Source organism: Pecten maximus, chromosome 9 (genome assembly GCF_902652985.1).
Source record: "Pecten maximus chromosome 9, xPecMax1.1, whole genome shotgun sequence".
NCBI lineage: Eukaryota > Metazoa > Mollusca > Bivalvia > Pectinida > Pectinidae > Pecten > Pecten maximus.
The window spans coordinates 20263975-20284877 of NC_047023.1; the positions used below are offsets into that span (position 1 = coordinate 20263975).

A 20903-nucleotide genomic window follows, 5' to 3' on the forward strand; every position below is an offset into this window, starting at 1 on the left:
TGTTATATATACTCCCCCTGTGTTATGTATATTACCCCTGTGTTATGTATACTTCCCCCTGTGTTATGTATACTCCCCCTGTGTTATGTATACTCCCTGTGTGTTATGAATATGACCTCCTGTGTTATATATACTCCCCATGTGTTATGTATACTCCCCCCCGGTGTTATATATACTCCCCCTGTGTTATGTATACTCCCGCTGTGTTATGTGTATTACCCCTGTGTTATGTATACCCCCGCTGTGTTATAAATACTAGAGGGTGACACCTGAAGGATGTCACAAATTGAATGAAGTGTAGTGAGGGGCGATAACTCTGTTTGAGCACGTTATGTATATTACCCCTGTGTTATGTATACTCCCCCCAGTGTTATGTATACTTCCTCTGTGTTATATATATTTCCCCCTATGTTATATATTCACCCCTGTGTTATATATACTCCCCATGTTTTATGTATATTACCATGTGATGTATATTTCCGTGTTATATATATTACCATGTTATGTATATTCCCATGTTTTATATGTTACCGTGTTATGTATATTGCCGTGTTATGTATATTATCGTGTACTGTATATTATCGTGAACTGTATATTGCCGTGTTATGTATATTGCCGTGTTATGTGTATTACAATATGTATACTACCGTGTTATGTATATCACCGTGTTATGTATACTCCCCCTGTGTTTATATTATCCCTGTGTTGTATATGTATGAACTTCCCCTTGTGTTATGTATACTTCCCCGTGTTATGTATACTCCGTGTGTTATGTGATACTCCCCGGTATGTCTGTTATATATGTGTTAAATACAGTCCCTTGTATGTATATTGATTGTAGTGACATCCTCTGTTTGTTTTGTATATTCCCCGTGTATGTATATTCGTGTTATGTATACTCCCGTGTGTATGTATATATCTCTGTATATCCTGTGTTATGTATACTCCTCTGTTGTTATTATATCTTATCCCTGTATGTATTATTGTATATGTATCACCGGTTTTATATTATCGCGTGTTATGTATATACCGTGTCTGTGATTATGTGTATGTATACACCGTGTTATGTATTACTGTTGTATATTCCGTGTGTATGTATATACGTGTTTGTATATCACCGTGTTAGTATATTCACGTGTATGTATATCTGATTATGTATACCGTGTTAGTGAGGGGCGATAACTCTGTTTGAGCACGTTATGTATATTAACCCTGTGTTATGTATACTCCCCCCTGTGTTATGTATACTTCCTCTGTGTTATATATATTTCCCCCTATGTTATATATTCACCCCTGTGTTATATATACTCCCCATGTTTTATGTATATTACCATGTGATGTATATTTCCGTGTTATATATATTACCATGTTATGTATATTCCCATGTTTTATATGTTACCGTGTTATGTATATTGCCGTGTTATGTATATGATCGTGTACTGTATATTATCGTGAACTGTATATTGCCGTGTTATGTATATTGCCGTGTTATGTGTATTACAATATGTATACTACCGTGTTATGTATATCACCGTGTTATGTATATTGCCGTGTTATGTATATTATCGTGTACTGTATATTATCGTGAACTGTATATTGCCGTGTTATGTATATTGCCGTGTTATGTGTATATCACCGTTATGTATAGTACTACCGTTGATGTTATGTATATCACCGTGTTGTGTATGTGTATATTCACCGTGTTATGTATATTATCCGTGTTATGTATCTTATCGTGTATACGTGTATATTGCCGTGTTATGTATATCACCGTTGTTTATCGTGTTATTATACACGTGTTATGTATATATCACCGTGTTATGTATGTTACCGTGTTATGCATATTACCGTGTACTAGAATTGTATAGTCACCGTGTTATGTATATACTCGTGTTATGTATATCAGTGTATGTATATCACCGTGTTATGTATATACGGTTATGTATATACGTGATTATGTATACTTGTTATCGTGTTATGTATATACCGTGTTCTATGTATTACGTGTAATTTTTATTACGGTGTTATGTATATCACCGTGTTTGTATTACCGGTATGATGTATATCACGTGTTATGTATTCATCGTGTTATGTATATACGTGTTATGTATATCATCGTGTTTATGTTATATACCGTGTTATGATATCCGTATTGTTATCATCGTGTTATGTATATTATCGTGTTATGTATATCACGTTGTTTATGTATGTATTATCCGTGTTATGTATATCACCGTGTTATGTATATTACCGTGTTATGTATATACCAGTTTATGTATATCACCGTGTTATGTATATATCGTGTTATGTATTACGTGTTAGTATAGTCGGTAGTATATACCGTGTTATGTATATCACCGTGTTATGTATATCATCGTGTTATGTATATCACCGTGTTATGTATATCACCGTGTTATGTATATCACCGTGTTATGTATATCACCGTGTTTTGTATATCACCGTGTTATGTATATCACCGTGTTTTGTATATCATCGTGTTATGTATATCATCGTGTTATGTATATCACCGTGTTATGTATATTACGTTTCATGTATATCGTGTTATTGTATATCACCGTTTGTTATACGTAGTAATCATATCCGTGTTATGTATATCACCGTGTTATGTATATTACCGTGTTATGTATATTTCCGTGTTATGTATATCACCGTGTTATGTATATTTCCGTGTTATGTATATCACCGTGTTATGTATAATACCGTGTTATGTATATTATCGTGTTATGTATATCACTGTGTTATGTATATTACCGTGTTATGTATATTATCGTGTTATGTATATCACTGTGTTATGTATATTACCGTGTTATGTATATTACCGTAATATTTATATCACCGTGTTATGTATATTATCGTGTTATGTATATCACCGTGTTATGTATATCACCGTGTTATGTATATTACCGTGTTATGTATATCACCGTGTTATGTATATCACCGTGTTATGTATATTACCGTGTAATGTATATTACCGTGTAATGTATATTACCGTGCTATGTATATCACCGTGTTATGTATATCACCGTGTTATGTATATTACCGTGTTATGTATATTACCGTGTAATGTATATTACCGTGTTATGTATATTATCGTGTTATGTATATTATCGTGTTATGTATATTACCGTGTTATGTATATTACCGTGTTATGTATATCACCGTGTTATGTATATCACCGTGTTATGTATATCACCGTGTTATGTATATTATCGTGTTATGTATATCACCGTGTTATGTATATCATCGTGTTATGTATATCACCGTGTTATGTATATTATCGTGTTATGTATATCACCGTGTTATGTATATCACCGTGTTATGTATATTATCGTGTTATGTATATTATCGTGTTATGTATATTATCGTGTTATGTATATTACCGTGTTATGTATATCACCGTGTTATGTATATCACCGTGTTATGTATATCACCGTGTTATGTATATTATCGTGTTATGTATATCACCGTGTTATGTATATCATCGTGTTATGTATATCACCGTGTTATGTATATCACCGTGTTATGTATATCACCGTGTTATGTATATCATCGTGTTATGTATATTACCGTGTTATGTATATCACCGTGTTATGTATATTTCCGTGTTATGTATATCACCGTGTTATGTATATGTCCGTGTTATGTATATCACCGTGTTATGTATATTACCGTGTTATGTATATCACCGTGTTATGTATATTACCGTGTTATGTATATCACCGTGTTATGTATATCACCGTGTTATGTATATTATCGTGTTATGTATATCACCGTGTTATGTATATTACCGTGTTATGTATATTACCGTAATATGTATATCACCGTGTTATGTATATTATCGTGTTATGTATATCACCGTGTTATGTATATCACCGTGTTATGTATATTACCGTGTTATGTATATCACCGTGTTATGTATATTACCGTGTAATGTATATTACCGTGTAATGTATATTACCGTGCTATGTATATCACCGTGTTATGTATATTACCGTGTTATGTATATCACCGTGTTATGTATATTATCGTGTTTTGTATATTATCGTGTTATGTATATCATCGTGTTATGTATATTACCGTGTTATGTATATTACCGTGTTATGTATATCACCGTGTTATGTATATTACCGTGTTATGTATATCACCGTGTTATGTATATTACCGTGTTATGTATATTACCGTGTTATGTATATCACCGTGTTATGTATATCATCGTGTTATGTATATCACCGTGTTATGTATATTATCGTGTTATGTATATTATCGTGTTATGTATATTATCGTGTTATGTATATTACCGTGTTATGTATATTACCGTGTTATGTATATTACCGTGTTATGTATATCACCGTGTTATGTATATTACCGTGTTATGTATATCACCGTGTTATGTATATCACTGTGTTATGTATATCACCGTGTTATGTATATCACCGTTTTATGTATATCATCGTGTTATGTATATTTCCGGTTTACGTTTACTCTCATGAAATGATTATTCCTTTTTGGGACTAATGTTTTCCTTATTTTGTAGAAAAGAACAATTTAGATAAAAAATATATGAGTTCCTTTTTGACGGGTCAAACTTAAATTGTTCTATATCTTGTAAGAAAGTAACACAAGTAATGTAAAACAATTTTAGTGAATACTATTTGCAGTTTATACATACCATTGATTGAATTTTAAGGAACCATTAAACGCACATAGCCGTTTGAATATGGATAATGACGATGCGCTTTGTATTTTTTGTAATATGAAACGCGTGTCAACTCCGTAAGTTTAGGTGTGGGAACGTATTCCAGATTTTATGAATGAAATTTCAATGATAAAAACTGTCTGAGGCGTCATGTTATTGTACGAACCAAACATATTTAACAATCTGCTTCCATATATGGCAAATGTTACTACGGTGAAGATAGGGGCAGGTACTACCATGTTATCGACCAATAGGATCAGCTGACGAGTTACGTCTGTGAACCTATCAGTAAATAAAAATGCTATGGCACTGGTATATATGCAGGCCTGAACATCCTGGCAAGCAGTCAAGCTGAAGACATCAACACACTGGATTCGCAGACTACTGTATCATGGCGAGGATTATCATCAACCTCACAGCTCTACTGTGCTTTGTAAGTACTGTTTGTTCCTACTTCTACATAATTTGTCAACCAACTACAATGTATATCGGTTAAGCTTGTGCTTGGTGATAAGGTTAACATATCTTTATTTTTAGTGTATACGGATATTGATATACAGGTGAATATGTTGTGTTTAGCAAGTATGACATAGTTTCAGCTTTTTAGGTTACTGGTAGATCATTCGTTTTATTTTCTAATACGAATGACACAGGGCAAGGAAATCTCGAGGGTAAGATACATTTACTGACGGTTAATTGTTTTAGTATGACACACTTTGATTTACACGTAGTCCACGTAAATCAAACGGCTGTTGTATTCGGTGATAGATATGATCTCACTATTAAAGTGAAAGTACACCACCTAACCGTAGTAAAAAATGGATATTAGCATATTGACGTTATATAAACAGCAAACTAATATATGCATTACTATTTAAACACATGGACAGGTAAAATACTCCTAAAAACATTTATAAACACACGGATATGAGCTATATACTTTTCTCTTTAGAATTGTCGTGAGTAGCCCTCTTTTTAAGAGCAAATTGGTATCAATTTAAACAAGAGATATACAATGTGTAAACAAAGCAATACTTATAAGTGAAGCATAAAATATAAAGTAGGCAAGATCTGAACAAAAAATAGATCTATATGTAAAACCTTGATACCGAATCATAATCGACACCTGCTATGTCTATATAGGTCAAACAATGATAATCATTGTTGCATTCGATATGTAAATAGTCTTTATCATTATTTTGCGTGATTGTTCTCTCATTGGCAGTTTTTTCCATAAATCATAGTTGTTAACATTCAGCAATAGTTTATATCCGACAGGTCTTTAATGATAAAAAAACTATTTTAACAGAAAAGGAATTGTAAATTTTTTGTATTATGTCTCTGGATATAATTGAAGATTATGACCTCAAAATTTGAAACGTTACTGCAATGTAAAGTCACTCTCTGTAAAGTTTGAAGTAGTGTTTGGATATAAAATGTGTGACTTTTAGAGTTTAAATGTGTATTCACATTAAAAGTTATCAGTCTTGAAATGAAATCTTAATTAAAACGTGCAATAAAGAGTAATGCTAAGACTTCAACGGTATCCGTATTCTTAATTTCAATATTTTAGAAAATGATCTTTAATCGAAAACTAGTCTGGCAGTCAGAACCGCCAGATCGATACCAGGAGCTTCCAGGGTCTCTATATCTTAAAGGATCTGGTAGACATTAAAGTTATGTAAATATGATCTAAGTTATGGCAAGATAAAATACATATACTCTATATACCAAAAATATCAGGTCGGCGATTAGAATGACTCCATATAATCTAGGCCACAGAGTAACTATATAGACTCTATAACTAACTTAAATTAGTTGTCGGTTAGTTAATGCAAGAGCCGATATAGTTGATGTTTGGGAAACCTCATGGTCTCCTCAGCTGAGTTAAACTAGTTTTAGGTTAGAATACCCCCCTATACTATATAGCTGATTTAACTAGGTTTTGGTTAGTATAACCCCCTATACTCTACAACTGATTTAACTAGGTTTTGGTTAGTATAACCCCCTATACTCTACAACTGATTTAACTAGGTTTTGGTTAGTATAACCCCCTATACTCTACAACTGATTTAACTAGGTTTTGGTTAGTATAACCCCCTATACTCTACAACTGATTTAACTAGGTTTTGGTTAGTATAACCCCCCTATACTCTACAACTGATTTAACTAGGTTTTGGTTAGTATAACCCCCTATACACTACAACTGATTTAACTAGGTTTTGGTTAGTATAACCCCCTATACTCTACAACTGATTTAACTAGGTTTTGGTTAGTATAACTCCCTATACTCTACAACTGATTTAACTAGGTTTTGGTTAGTATAACTCCCTATACACTACAACTGATTTAACTAGGTTTTGGTTAGTATAACCCCCTATACTCTATAGCTGATTTAACTAGGTTTTGGTTAGTATAACCCCCTATAAACTATAGCTGATTTAACTAGGTTTTGGTTAGAATAACCCCCTATACTCTATAGCTGATTTAAATAGGTTTTGGTTAGAATATGAAGTGTAGTTGATTTTAACTAGCTCTTAGAATAATCCCATGAAATATATAGATGATTTAACTACTCTTTGGTAAGAATAACCCAAGTGACTCTTCAACTGATTTTAACTAGTTCTTGGTTGGAAGATATAACTGATTTTCACTAGCGTTTTGTTAGAATAACCCCATGGACTCTATAGGTGCAGGTAATGTTATCTATTTAGTGTATCTAAAACTAGGAGTCTATATCTATAGTTGGATTTTGTTGACAGAATGGTAATCCTATTTCCCTTGTAAATTTCGATCAATGTAAACTTTTACATTATACTTACTTAAAGTTCGTCCTGTACCATGGTTAAGGATTTACTGAGTAAAAAAAATATTGAGTTCAGGTAATGTCTATATACATAGTGATAACGAAATGCGTGTCACAGTAAACGGGAACAGACTGATATTCTGTCGTTATCAAGAATCGTCTGGGTTCTACACATTTAAAGTTTAAGTGTCAAGAGAAACACACAACTTTAAATGTTAACCTGAATGTTTTGTATGTTTACTGAACATAGATATAAGCAGAGTAAAGCATTACACAGAAGTGTATGTGTTGTTCACAGACTAGGGATTACAAATTGACGGCGACTGAACTGGAACATTGCCTTAAATCTTCAAATCACTTCTATTATTGCTTGGGGATAGGATAGGGTGTAAATAAAATCAATTTGAATCGAATATATATTCAAAAGCTTTAGAGAAAATGACAAAACAGGCGACTGTGGAAATGTGTGAATTCGATAATTGCTTTAACTCGATTTAGTCAATGAAACAATTAACACGTCGTTCATCGGGCTATTTATAGCAATTCTGATTTCTAAAATGGATTACACACTATACAGTAAATACTACTCCAATGAAGGACATTTGTTGTTATGTATCTATTACACAGAACTGTTGTGGTTTATAACACCTGATATGAGATAATCAGGACATGGAATTATTAAAATGGCCATACATCATAACAAGAAAACTGTCGTACATAGCATAGTTAAAATAATCACTAGTCGTAATATCGTGTGTAGTTTAGGCAGGGGCACTTAAATGTGCTACAATACTAACAAGTTAGATTGACTGAAAACAAGAGTAAAGTCATACACTGAGGGTTAACAAGTATGCTGCAGTACAACACATATTTTCATATATGTTTAATTAGCACAAAACAAGAGAAGAGACTTTATATTTGAAGAGCTTAAATAATATCGCTAGTAAATCGAAGATGAGTGTGATGGAAGTTTAGGTGTTCAAGTGTCCGACATATGTAAACGTCTCGCCATTAACTAAAAGACTTGATTATTAAGTGCACTTTTATGATTCATGCTTATATATTTTCTCTCTTCTTCTCTTTCACAGATTGGGTTACTTCACCACGCAAAAGGTAAGTTATTCTTCCACCTGTCAACCTTCACACACACACGTTAATATACCTTACCTAGACAAAGAACGGTATATTTTTAGACACAGGTCCAACAAACACATGTTTTGTTTTTCAAACACACGTCTAAAGTTCACACTGCATTTAGACTGTAACGGAATGGGAATCGTACTGAAATTTTACACGAAAGTCTTTGCTGTGGTTTTTAAGGTGAAAAATAATCCACGTGATATTGTGATTAAGACGGGTGCTTTATAAATCCTCGTCCTATCGTCACAGAAATTTGTAAACATGGATAAACTACTACTGTCCCCTCACCCCACATATAAGTCTCCTTAAGAAACCAGAACCATTTCAGTTTTTGTAAATTTCGTTTGATCTTTTGCCACAGAGAGTAAGAACAGCTTACTTTCCTCCCTGGTATGTAGTTTTTAATCACGTCATTTATAATCATACAACACCTGTAGCAGCGATCAATATTTGAATTCCTGGGTTTATCTCGCTCCACATGTATCATTAAGTCCATGATAGTGTGACCATTATTGCCGGAGACCACATATTGAGCTGTAAGCTTTCCAAACATTACGATAAATTTCCGCTGATTACTGACTTATCTTTTGCACGTTTTTCACATTCAAATTCAAATTTTCAAGTTAAAATGCCAAGTCGAGATTATCTGTTCTATTTCGAGTGTTTAAATAAACGTCTTTCTGGTGTAAAAGGTCCTGTCATGATTGGAATTCCATTTTATGCCAACTACATTTTGTTTTTGTTTTAAAAGAATGTAAAAGATTAACAGATAATCATTTCAAAAAACAATAAACGTTTATTTCACATTTCTGGAAAAAAACAACCCGTTAACATAAAATCTTCATTTATACCTTTCAGGTGCCAACTGTTTTGAGAAGGTAGCCGATATAGTTTTTCTACTGGACTCGTCTAGTAGCATAAGGCAGGAGCAATTTCAGGACCAACTTAACTTTGTACAAAATGTAGCAGACAACTTTAAGATTGGCAGCAACAACATTCAGGTCGGAGCAATAACATTTAGCGATGAGACAAAACTGAATTTCCAACTGAACACACACCAAACCAAACCGGAACTGAAGAGTGCCATCGCGAGGATACCGTACGTTGGAGGAGGAACAAATACAGCGAAAGCAATAGCTTACGCCCAAGAAAAAATGTTTACACCGGAAAACGGTGGTCGCGCATGGGCAGCAAAAATTTTGGTGTTAATCACAGACGGATTTTTGAATAGAGAGCATTATGTTGCTGCACATCAAGAGGCTTACTTTGCTAAATTTGATAACGTAACTATAATGGCTATTGGTGTGGGAAGTGGTGTCCAGGATAAGGATTTGGAGGGGCTGGCCAGTACCCCTAAGGAGAAGTATGTGTTCCGTGTGAACGACTACCAGGCTCTTAATACTCTCAGGAACGAGTTATCCATTAAAACGTGTCAAGGTAATTAACAATATGATTTATCTTTTGTCTTGAAGGTAATGTTTCTTATCTATTGTTATTTTTAGTATCTACTGTATATAAATAATTAGGATAGACGTTGGTGACATAAGGATATGTTTTATAACACGTTACATCATCTATGTCTCAACTAGAGGTTATAAATAACATAACATGCATATTATGCTACACACACATCTGCTATTCTGTCAGCACAAACTAAATTCCACCCCGCCACTTCCCGGTACACATCGCCGATATGTCGCCCGGTGATGAATGTGTATATGCGAACAACTCGGTTGATACAGGACGTATGTGCAGCACTCGGTATAATACAGAAACCAGACGCCCTGCACATCAATATATCATACACAAACCATATCCATGTTCTGACTTTGATATAAGTGATATAACCATTTGTGATACCACCTGGCATCGTACCCTGTAGAGTTTATATACTACTTCCATGACAACTATATATAACACATGGCGACGTCGGACAAATGCATGGTAACGTTGTTTTAATCGTGCGAATAAATTTGTCCGTGTTACTTACCTACAAGTCATAATGATTAGAAATAAACATGATATCCTCTAGATAACGCGCTATGGGTGAATATAATCAAATATTATATTATATTTCCAGTCCCTCCACAGCAAGACCAATCCTCAGAAGAAAATTTGGAGCCCGAAAAACAACCTAGGAAATGTAAGTATTGTTTAATATTGTCTACCACACCTGTCTGTCATGCTTAGTTCTAGTCATTCCTTAAAATACAGCTGCTAGTTTATAGTTTATCATAAATGGCAATGAGTCACTTTGATTAGCTGAAATCCCGGATCCCGGACGACACACATCAATACATCTTAATACGATTTGAATGGATTTGATTGCAGACACATAAGAATTTTGACGGCTTTCTTTACAATTTTAGAAATGATAACATTCAATCGTTGTGTGATGTCCGCACGTTTGCTGACGAGTATCACAAGAAAGATAAATGTACATAACGTTAAATCACAGATGTTTTGTTTATATAATAATTGACGGTTTTCAAGCCACACAAATATGCAATATTTACATAACCAATATATCGGAAGGATACAGATGAGGATATGTGAACACACAAAGACACTTATCTCAAGCTCTTCCTTTCTTCATGGTTTTCTTATTTGTTCTTTACATAAGAAGTCAACTTTCATGTTTTTCTTTCCAGTCTGCGGAGGTAAGCCAGCTGACTTGTACTTCCTGTTGGATTCCTCCAACAGTATACATATAACTGACTTTGATCGACAGCTGAGATTCGTCAGTGACGTCATAGATATCTTTGATATCTCTAAGTCCCATACAAGGGTTGGGGTTACTCTATACAGTGACGGCATACACCCTGTCATCCCAATCAACAACGATTTCGATAAAGACGACCTGAAATATCGCGTCAGCAAGTTACAACGCTTGACTGGAAATACCAATACCGCTGCAGTCCTCAAATATATTAGAGAATATGGTTTCCGGGACGACATTGCGAGACCGGATGTGGCTCATATTGTTGTACTGTTGACCGATGGGAAGTCCACTAACACCCTTCAGACAGAAATGGAAGCGAATTTAGCACATAAGGCAGGGATATATGTATTTGCCGTTGGAATCGGGAACATGGCGTCTATTCCGGAATTGATGGCTATCGCAAGTGACCCTGACGAGAGCTTCTTATTCAAAGTCACCAATTACAATGCCCTCCGACATCTGAGAAACATACTTGCCATCAAAGCATGTACAGGTAAGCTCAATTTAATTGTCAACCACTTTCTCTGTTGAATTAATAAGAAACAAGAATAATACTATTTGTCAAAATGAATTCTTCATATTTTATATAGATTGATATTATCACACGATCATCAAGACACTTTATATACACTTTATACAAGTTAAATCACCTCAAACTCCATATCAATTATACACTTTACATTACGTATATCTTCCACACACCAGTGGTGCTTATATGGATAATATGTGTTTACGCATTTGATTACAGAAAAACAAATATGAACACAAACTGTTATTCAGGCTGCATTTCTTATATCTAATATCTCATTTTTTATATTTCAGTTGAAGCTACACCTAATGATGAATCAGTCCAGAATGATTTTGGTATGCTATATTGCTCATCTTCTCTGAGATTCAGTACTGATTGTGAACAAAGAGAACACACAAAAACGTTTTATACATATACATTGTTTTATACATTATGATAACGAATATAGTTAAGTAAGTAAATTTCAGTAAAATCAATGGCAATATCCCAGCATATCCAACAGTATCAAAATTTTGGTTTTTATTGTAAAACAAAGACAACGATATATCAATGACAGATAGAATATTAGGCCAAATGTAAGAATAATAATAATTAAAAAAAACCCAACAACAACAAAAAACAAAAAACAACTATGATATCTTTTCCCTAACATCATTTAACAGGCTAGGCTACCAAACAACTAATAAAAATAACACTTTTATGCTTGTACGAATTGATAACTGAATCTCAACACGATATTAAGATATGCTTTACTTAACTACAACTTTATTGTTTTCAGCATGTGGAATTTATAGTCCACGAGACACCATGTTCGTATTTGATGGTGTTACCCTCGGTTTGGAAAAGTCAACCATCCTCCGGAAGGCCATTGGTAAAATTGCCAAGAATATGGGTCTGGAGAGTCGACATGACCAGAGGGTTGGAGTGATGTCCGAGGCATATGGGCATAACACTGACGCAAGGTTGTCAGAAATCCGCGATCAAGCATCGTTTGAGGAAAGATTGGGCAGTGCCAAAGGAGGGAAACTTAGAAGTCTACTTAGGAAATTACGCCATCACGCCTTTCTGCCAAACAATGGTGGTCGGTCAAGTGCAGAGCACGTGGCTGTCCTATTCCTGGACGAAAGAACAGAAATCACACCGCGAGTCATTCACGAAGCGAGGAGAACAATGTTTAAAATCAAATTGTACGTAATTGTTGTCGGCAGTGAAGGGTCGATACCAGGAGCGAATCGGATATGTAGTTCTCCAGCCGATGAACACTTGATGTACGTGCCCACATATGACGATATATCTTTATCAACGGTATCTATCGCCCAACAGCTATGTGACGCATGAAGTGTGGACTGCTTGTCTTATTGGTGCTAATACATTGCAGTTTTTCATATCCGTGCGATATAATATCTCATATTACAGTCTTTGAATGATTCATATCGCAGTCACTTCATTTCCACGCGCCATTGTCAGATAAGCTGATGACGTGACGTTCATTTTCAATGAAAGACGACGGCGTTTCCGTTTCGTCGACCATATATCAGTTTGCTTTCATCTCATAAAATGCAAGAAGCTTGTGTGAAATAACAGCATTAACACATGAGTCCGCAGGGCTTCATGGATTGAGTCACGGATTTATTTAATATATGAATAATTTTTTGACAAAATATCACAGCTCGCAAACATACCTGATAGCAGTATTATTAAACACTGAATGTTTGAACATTCCAATCCGTTTGGATTCAGTCTGTGATATTTTGTATGCTGATCATTTGTTAATTTATTATATATGAATCTCATTGTGAGTTAGTATGGATGTGTGTAATAGATGGTTGGTGTCTCAACATATATATATCTTTGTCTTGCGTTGGGAATTCTCCATTATGAGTGTCACATATAATGTGTTTATGTATCTACAGTTCAAGCTCTCATTGTCCTCACTAAACACAACGCTGAATTCATCATATCGTCTCAAAGACGACCGCCGTATATATTAGTCAGTAACCTTAGGAGTATAATGGAAGTTTAACTTACCTGGTTACGTAGTGCATTTATTCTGCGATGTGTTGAGCTTCCACGAGTCATTATCATTAATTCGGAGATAACGGGTTGCTTATTGCTTACTTTGTTCTAGCCTAATGATGTTAAATTCCATATATATACTGTATATATCAATATCAATATGTTTGAAATGATTATATATTTAAAACGTGTGCAAGGAAATGGTTGTGTAAAAGTATTCTAAATGCGTTTACGTTACCGAAAAATTGAAATCCGTTCTAAAAGGATGGTAGCTTTTATAGAAAATTAAGTATCTGGTGTTGTGAAATCCACTTTTTTTTTTTATACTTCTCTACAAATGTTTAAGATTTTCCCTATTTTAATGTATGCTGTAATTTAAATGTTGTTGCACGTACACTGTATATACAACAGCTTCGATTTTGTGTTAGTTGAAGAAATAAAAAAATGTGAATTTTTATTCTTGTTTGGCTTTAACGTACAAAGTTGGATATCCTTCCCTATACCTGACAACAGACTGCCATATATTGACATGAAAAGATGATCTCATATCCCAGAAACATATACTTTAATAACCTGGCAACAACATCTACTCTCATACCCTGACAACAACATATACTGTTATATCCTGAAAATATCAAAGTTATCTCATATCCTGACAACATCATATACTCTCATACCTTGATAATAATAGATGATCTGGAATCCTGACAGCAACATATACTCTCATATAATTACAACAACATAAACTCTCATATCCTAACAACAACATCTACTCTCATACCCTGACAACAACATCTACTGTTATATCCTGAAAATATCAAAGTTATCTCATATCCTGACAACATCATATACTCTCATACCTTGATAATAATAGATGATCTGGAATCCTGACAGCAACATATACTCTCATATAATTACAACAACATCAACTCTCATATCCTAACAACAACATGTACTCTCCTATCCTGACAATATCATATACTCTGTATACCCTCATACCTTGACAACAACACATACTCTCATATCATTACAGCAACATCTACTCTCGTATCCTGACAACAACATATACTATCATTTCTCTCATCCCTACCGGTATCATACTGGTCTGTCCAGGTAAATACATCCATGCTTGCTGTGTGTGTATTACCTCGCTTCCGGTGTAGGATAGCCACGCGCACGCAATGATACAAAAGTAGGTCGCCGAACCGAAAGTAGATCTATCTATAGATTTGTAAACACATCGTCTGCTCCATGTGCTAGGCCAGATCTAATATTTTTTTTTATTTATGATATAAATTATGTAAAAAAACCACGTTCTTTTATTGTTTCTTATTAATAAAACATGGAACTATATTTTCACGCGAAAGGACACACTAGCTTGGCCGACATCAAGTGATTTGGCTTCGCTTGCAATGAAAGGGCTGCTGAAACAACGTTAGACTGTGGAAATGAATGGTTTCCTTCGTTTTTAGAACAGCAAACGCCGTTTGCATATATGGGGTATGGTAAAGCGATTGGCGCTGTTCTTTTCTTATTATATGCAGTAGAAAAACAGGTTTGGATTGAGAAAAAATGGCGTCTATCTGAGAAAGCTATCGACAGATAGTGCCTATTTTTGCATATTTTAGGCTGGGGAATGAGAGAAAAATACTCAATCATATGTGGTTCATGTAGGATAGGGATATTTCACCCTCTGGGTCACAAAATGTGGTAAAACCCTCGGCGGAGCCTCGGGTTTTACCACATTTTGTGACCCCTCGGGTGGAATATCCCTATCCTACATGACCACATATGATAGAGTCTTATAATCCTGATAATAACAGATGATCCCGTATCATGTAATAACAGATGGTCACACATCCGACAATAACAGACGATCTCATATCCTGACAACGACATACACTCTCATATCATGGTTTCAACACATGATATCGTATCATGGTAGTAATAGAATATCTCATTCCGGGTAATCCTGACAACAACAGATGATATCATATCTTGACAATAACAAATGATATAATATCCTGACAACAACATATAATCTCATATCCTGACAACAACAGATGATACATGTATAATATAATGGTAACAACAAATGATATCATATCCTGGTAATAAAAGCTGATATCATATCCTGACAACAACTTATGCTCTCATATCCTGACAACAACTTATGCTCTCATATCCTGACAACAACACTGATAATCTCCATTCCTGCCATTAACATATAAAATCATATCATGATAAAAATAGATTATCTCATATCCTGGTAACAACATATGATCTCATATCCTGGTAATAACAGACGATCTCTCATATCTTGCTTCAACAGATGACCTCATATACTTTAATATCCTGACAATAACAGATGATATCATATCCTGGTAATAACATATGATATCATATCCTGACAATAACAGATGATATCATAGCCTGGTAATAACAGATGATATCATAACCTGACAACATCCGAAACTATCCTATACTGACCATAACAGATGCTCTCATATCCTGACAATATCAGATATCATATCCTTACAATAACAGATTTCATATCCTGACAATAACAGATGATATAATATCCTGGTAATAACAGATGATATCATATCCTGACAATAACAGATATCATATCCTGACAATAACAGATATCATATCCTGACAATAACAGATATCATATCCTGACAATAACAGATATCATATCCTGACAATAACAGATATCATATCCTGACAATAACAGATATCATATCCTGACAATAACAGATGATATCATAACCTGGTAATAACAGATGATATCATATCCTGACAATAACAGATATCATATCCTGACAATAACAGATGATATCATATCCTGGTAATAACAGATGATATCATATCCTGACAATAACAGATATCATATCCTGACAATAACAGATACCATATCCTGACAATAACAGATATCATATCCTGACAATAACAGATGATATCATATCCTGACAATAACAGATGCTCTCATATCCTGACAATAACAGATGATATCATATCCTGACAATAACAGATATCATATCCTGACAATAACAGATGCTCTCATATCCTGATAATAACAGATGATATCATATCCTGACAATAACAGATGCTCTCATATCCTGACAATAACAGATATCATATCCTGACAATAACAGATATCATATCCTGACAATAACAGATGCTCTCATATCCTGACAATAACAGATGATATCATATCCTGACAATAACAGATGGTATCATATCCTGACAATAACAGATATCATATCCTGACAATAACAGATGCTCTCATATCCTGACAATAACAGATGATATCATATCCTGACAATAACAGATGCTCTCATATCCTGACAATAACAGATATCATATCCTGACAATAACAGATATCATATCCTTACAATAACAGATGATATCATATCCTGACAATAACAGATGGTATCATATCCTGACAATAACAGATGGTATCATAACTTAACAATAACAGATGATATCATATCCTGACAATAACAGATGATATCATATTCTGGTAATAACAGATGATATCATATCCTGACAATAACAGATGATATCATATCCTGACAATAACAGATGATATCATATCCTGGTAATAACAGATGATATCATATCCTGACAATAACAGATGATATCATAACCTGGTAATAACAGATGATATCATATCCTGACAATAACAGATATCATATCCTGACAATAACAGATGATATCATATCCTGGTAATAACAGATGATATCATATCCTGACAATAACAGATATCATATCCTGACAATAACAGATATCATATCCTGACAATAACAGATATCATATCCTGACAATAACAGATGCTCTCATATCCTGACAATAACAGATGATATCATATCCTGACAATAACAGATGGTATCATATCCTGACAATAACAGATATCATATCCTGACAATAACAGATGCTCTCATATCCTGACAATAACAGATGATATCATATCCTGACAATAACAGATGCTCTCATATCCTGACAATAACAGATATCATATCCTGACAATAACAGATATCATATCCTTACAATAACAGATGATATCATATCCTGACAATAACAGATGGTATCATATCCTGACAATAACAGATGGTATCATAACTTGACAATAACAGATGATATCATATCCTGACAATAACAGATGATATCATATTCTGGTAATAACAGATGATATCATATCCTGACAATAACAGATGATATCATATCCTGACGATAACAGATGATAACATATCCTGGTAATAACAGATGATATCATATCCTGACAATAACAGATGATATCATATCCTGACAATAACAGATGATATCATATCCTGGTAATAACAGATGATATCATATCCTGGTAATAACAGATGATATCATATCCTGACAATAACAGATGATATCATATCCTGACAATAACAGATATCATATCCTGACAATAACAGATGATATCATATCCTGACAATAACAGATATCATATCCTGACAATAACAGATGATATCATATCCTGACAATAACAGATATCATATCCTGACAATAACAGATGATATCATATGCTGACAATAACAGATGATATCATATCCTGGTAATAACAGATGATATCATATCCTGACAATAACAGATGGTATCATATCCTGACAATAACAGATGATATCATATCCTGACAATAACAGATGATATCATATCCTGACGATAACAGATGATATCATATCCTGGTAATAACAGATGATATCATATCCTGACAATAACAGATGATATCATAACCTGGTAATAACAGATGATATCATATCCTGGTAATAACAGATGATATCATATCCTGACAATAACAGATGATATCATATCCTGACAATAACAGATATCATATCCTGACAATAACAGATGATATCATATCCTGACAATAACAGATATCATATCCTGACAATAACAGATGATATCATATCCTGACAATAACAGATATCATATCCTGACAATAACAGATGATATCATATCCTGACAATAACAGATGATATCATATCCTGGTAATAACAGATGATATCATATCCTGACAATAACAGATGGTATCATATCCTGACAATAACAGATGATATCATATCCTGACAATAACAGATGATATCATATCCTGACGATAACAGATGATATCATATCCTGACAATAACAGATGATATCATAACCTGGTAATAACAGATGATATCATATCCTGGTAATAACAGATGATATCATATCCTGACAATAACAGATGATATCATATCCTGACAATAACAGATATCATATCCTGACAATAACAGATGATATCATATCCTGACAATAACAGATATCATATCCTGACAATAACAGATGATATCATATCCTGACAATAACAGATATCATATCCTGACAATAACAGATGATATCATATCCTGACAATAACAGATGATATCATATCCTGGTAATAACAGATGATATCATATCCTGACAATAACAGATGGTATCATATCCTGACAATAACAGATGATATCATATCCTGACAATAACAGATGGTATCATATCCTGACAATAACAGATGATATCATATCCTGGTAATAACAGATATCATATCCTGACAATAACAGATGATATCATATCCTGGCAATAACAGATATCATATCCTGACAATAACAGATATCATATCCTGACAATAACAGATGATATCATATCCTGACAATAACAGATATCATATCCTGACAATAACAGATGATATCATATCCTGACAATAACAGATATCATATCCTGACAATAACAGATGGTATCATATCCTGACAATAACAGATTATATCATATCCTGACAATAACAGATATCATATCCTGACAATAACAGATATCATATCCTGACAATAACAGATATCATATCCTGACAATAACAGATGATATCATATCCTGACAATAACAGATGGTATCATATCCTGACAATAACAGATGATATCATATCCTGACAATAACAGATGGTATCATATCCTTTCAATAACAGATGATATCATATCCTGACAATAACAGATGATATCATATCCTGACAATTACAGATATCATATCCTGACAATAACAGATGATATCATATCCTGGTAATAACAGATGATATCATATCCTGACAATAACAGATGATATCATATCCTGACAATAACAGATGATATCATATCATGACAATAACAGATATCATATCCTGACAATAACAGATATCATATCCTGACAATAACAGATGATATCATATCCTGACAATGACAGATATCATATCCTGACAATAACAGATGATATCATATCCTGACAATAACAGATGATATCATATCCTGGTAATAACAGATGATATCATATCCTGACAATAACAGATGGTATCATATCCTGACAATAACAGATGATATCATATCCTGACAATAACAGATGATATCATATCCTGACAATAACAGATGATATCATATCCTGGTAATAATAGATATCATATCCTGACAATAACAGATGATATCATATCCTGACAATAACAGATATCATATCCTGACAATAACAGATATCATATCCTGACAATAACAGATGATATCATATCCTGACAATAACAGATATCATATCCTGACAATAACAGATGATATCATATCCTGACAATAACAGATATCATATCCTGACAATAACAGATGGTATCATATCCTGACAATAACAAATTATATCATATCCTGGTAATAACAGATATCATATCCTGACAATAACAGATATCATATCCTGACAATAACAGATGATATCATATCCTGACAATAACAGATATCATATCCTGACAATAACAGATATCATATCCTGACAATAACAGATATCATATCCTGACAATAACAGATGATATCATATCCTGACAATAACAGATGGTATCATATCCTTACAATAACAGATGATATCATATCCTGACAATAACAGATGATATCATATCCAGACAATAACAGATATCATATCCTGACAATAACAGATGATATCATATCTTGAC

The 20903-nt window shown here is 33.8% G+C and overlaps 1 protein-coding gene across 1 annotated transcript; it reads left to right on the plus strand.

The window, feature by feature from the left end:
* The first annotated feature begins 5033 nt into the window (after positions 1-5033).
* Positions 5034-14387, plus strand: LOC117335114 (cartilage matrix protein-like). Its single transcript, XM_033895035.1, has 7 exons — positions 5034-5150; positions 8612-8636; positions 9522-10100; positions 10744-10806; positions 11315-11878; positions 12208-12249; positions 12693-14387. Exons 1-7 carry the CDS (start codon positions 5109-5111, stop codon positions 13250-13252), a joined length of 1875 nt encoding a protein of 624 aa, XP_033750926.1. The 5' UTR covers positions 5034-5108; the 3' UTR covers positions 13253-14387.
* Positions 14388-20903: the final 6516 nt, after the last annotated feature.

Excerpts from the sequence above, each read along its gene's own strand:
- LOC117335114 (XM_033895035.1), top strand. The coding sequence starts at position 5,109 with ATGGCGAGGATTATCATCAACCTCACAGCTCTACTGTGCTTT. Across the intron at positions 8,637-9,521 it reads GTTACTTCACCACGCAAAAG|GTGCCAACTGTTTTGAGAAG; the intron begins GTAAGTTATTCT and ends TATACCTTTCAG. Across the intron at positions 10,807-11,314 it reads CGAAAAACAACCTAGGAAAT|TCTGCGGAGGTAAGCCAGCT; the intron begins GTAAGTATTGTT and ends TTTTCTTTCCAG.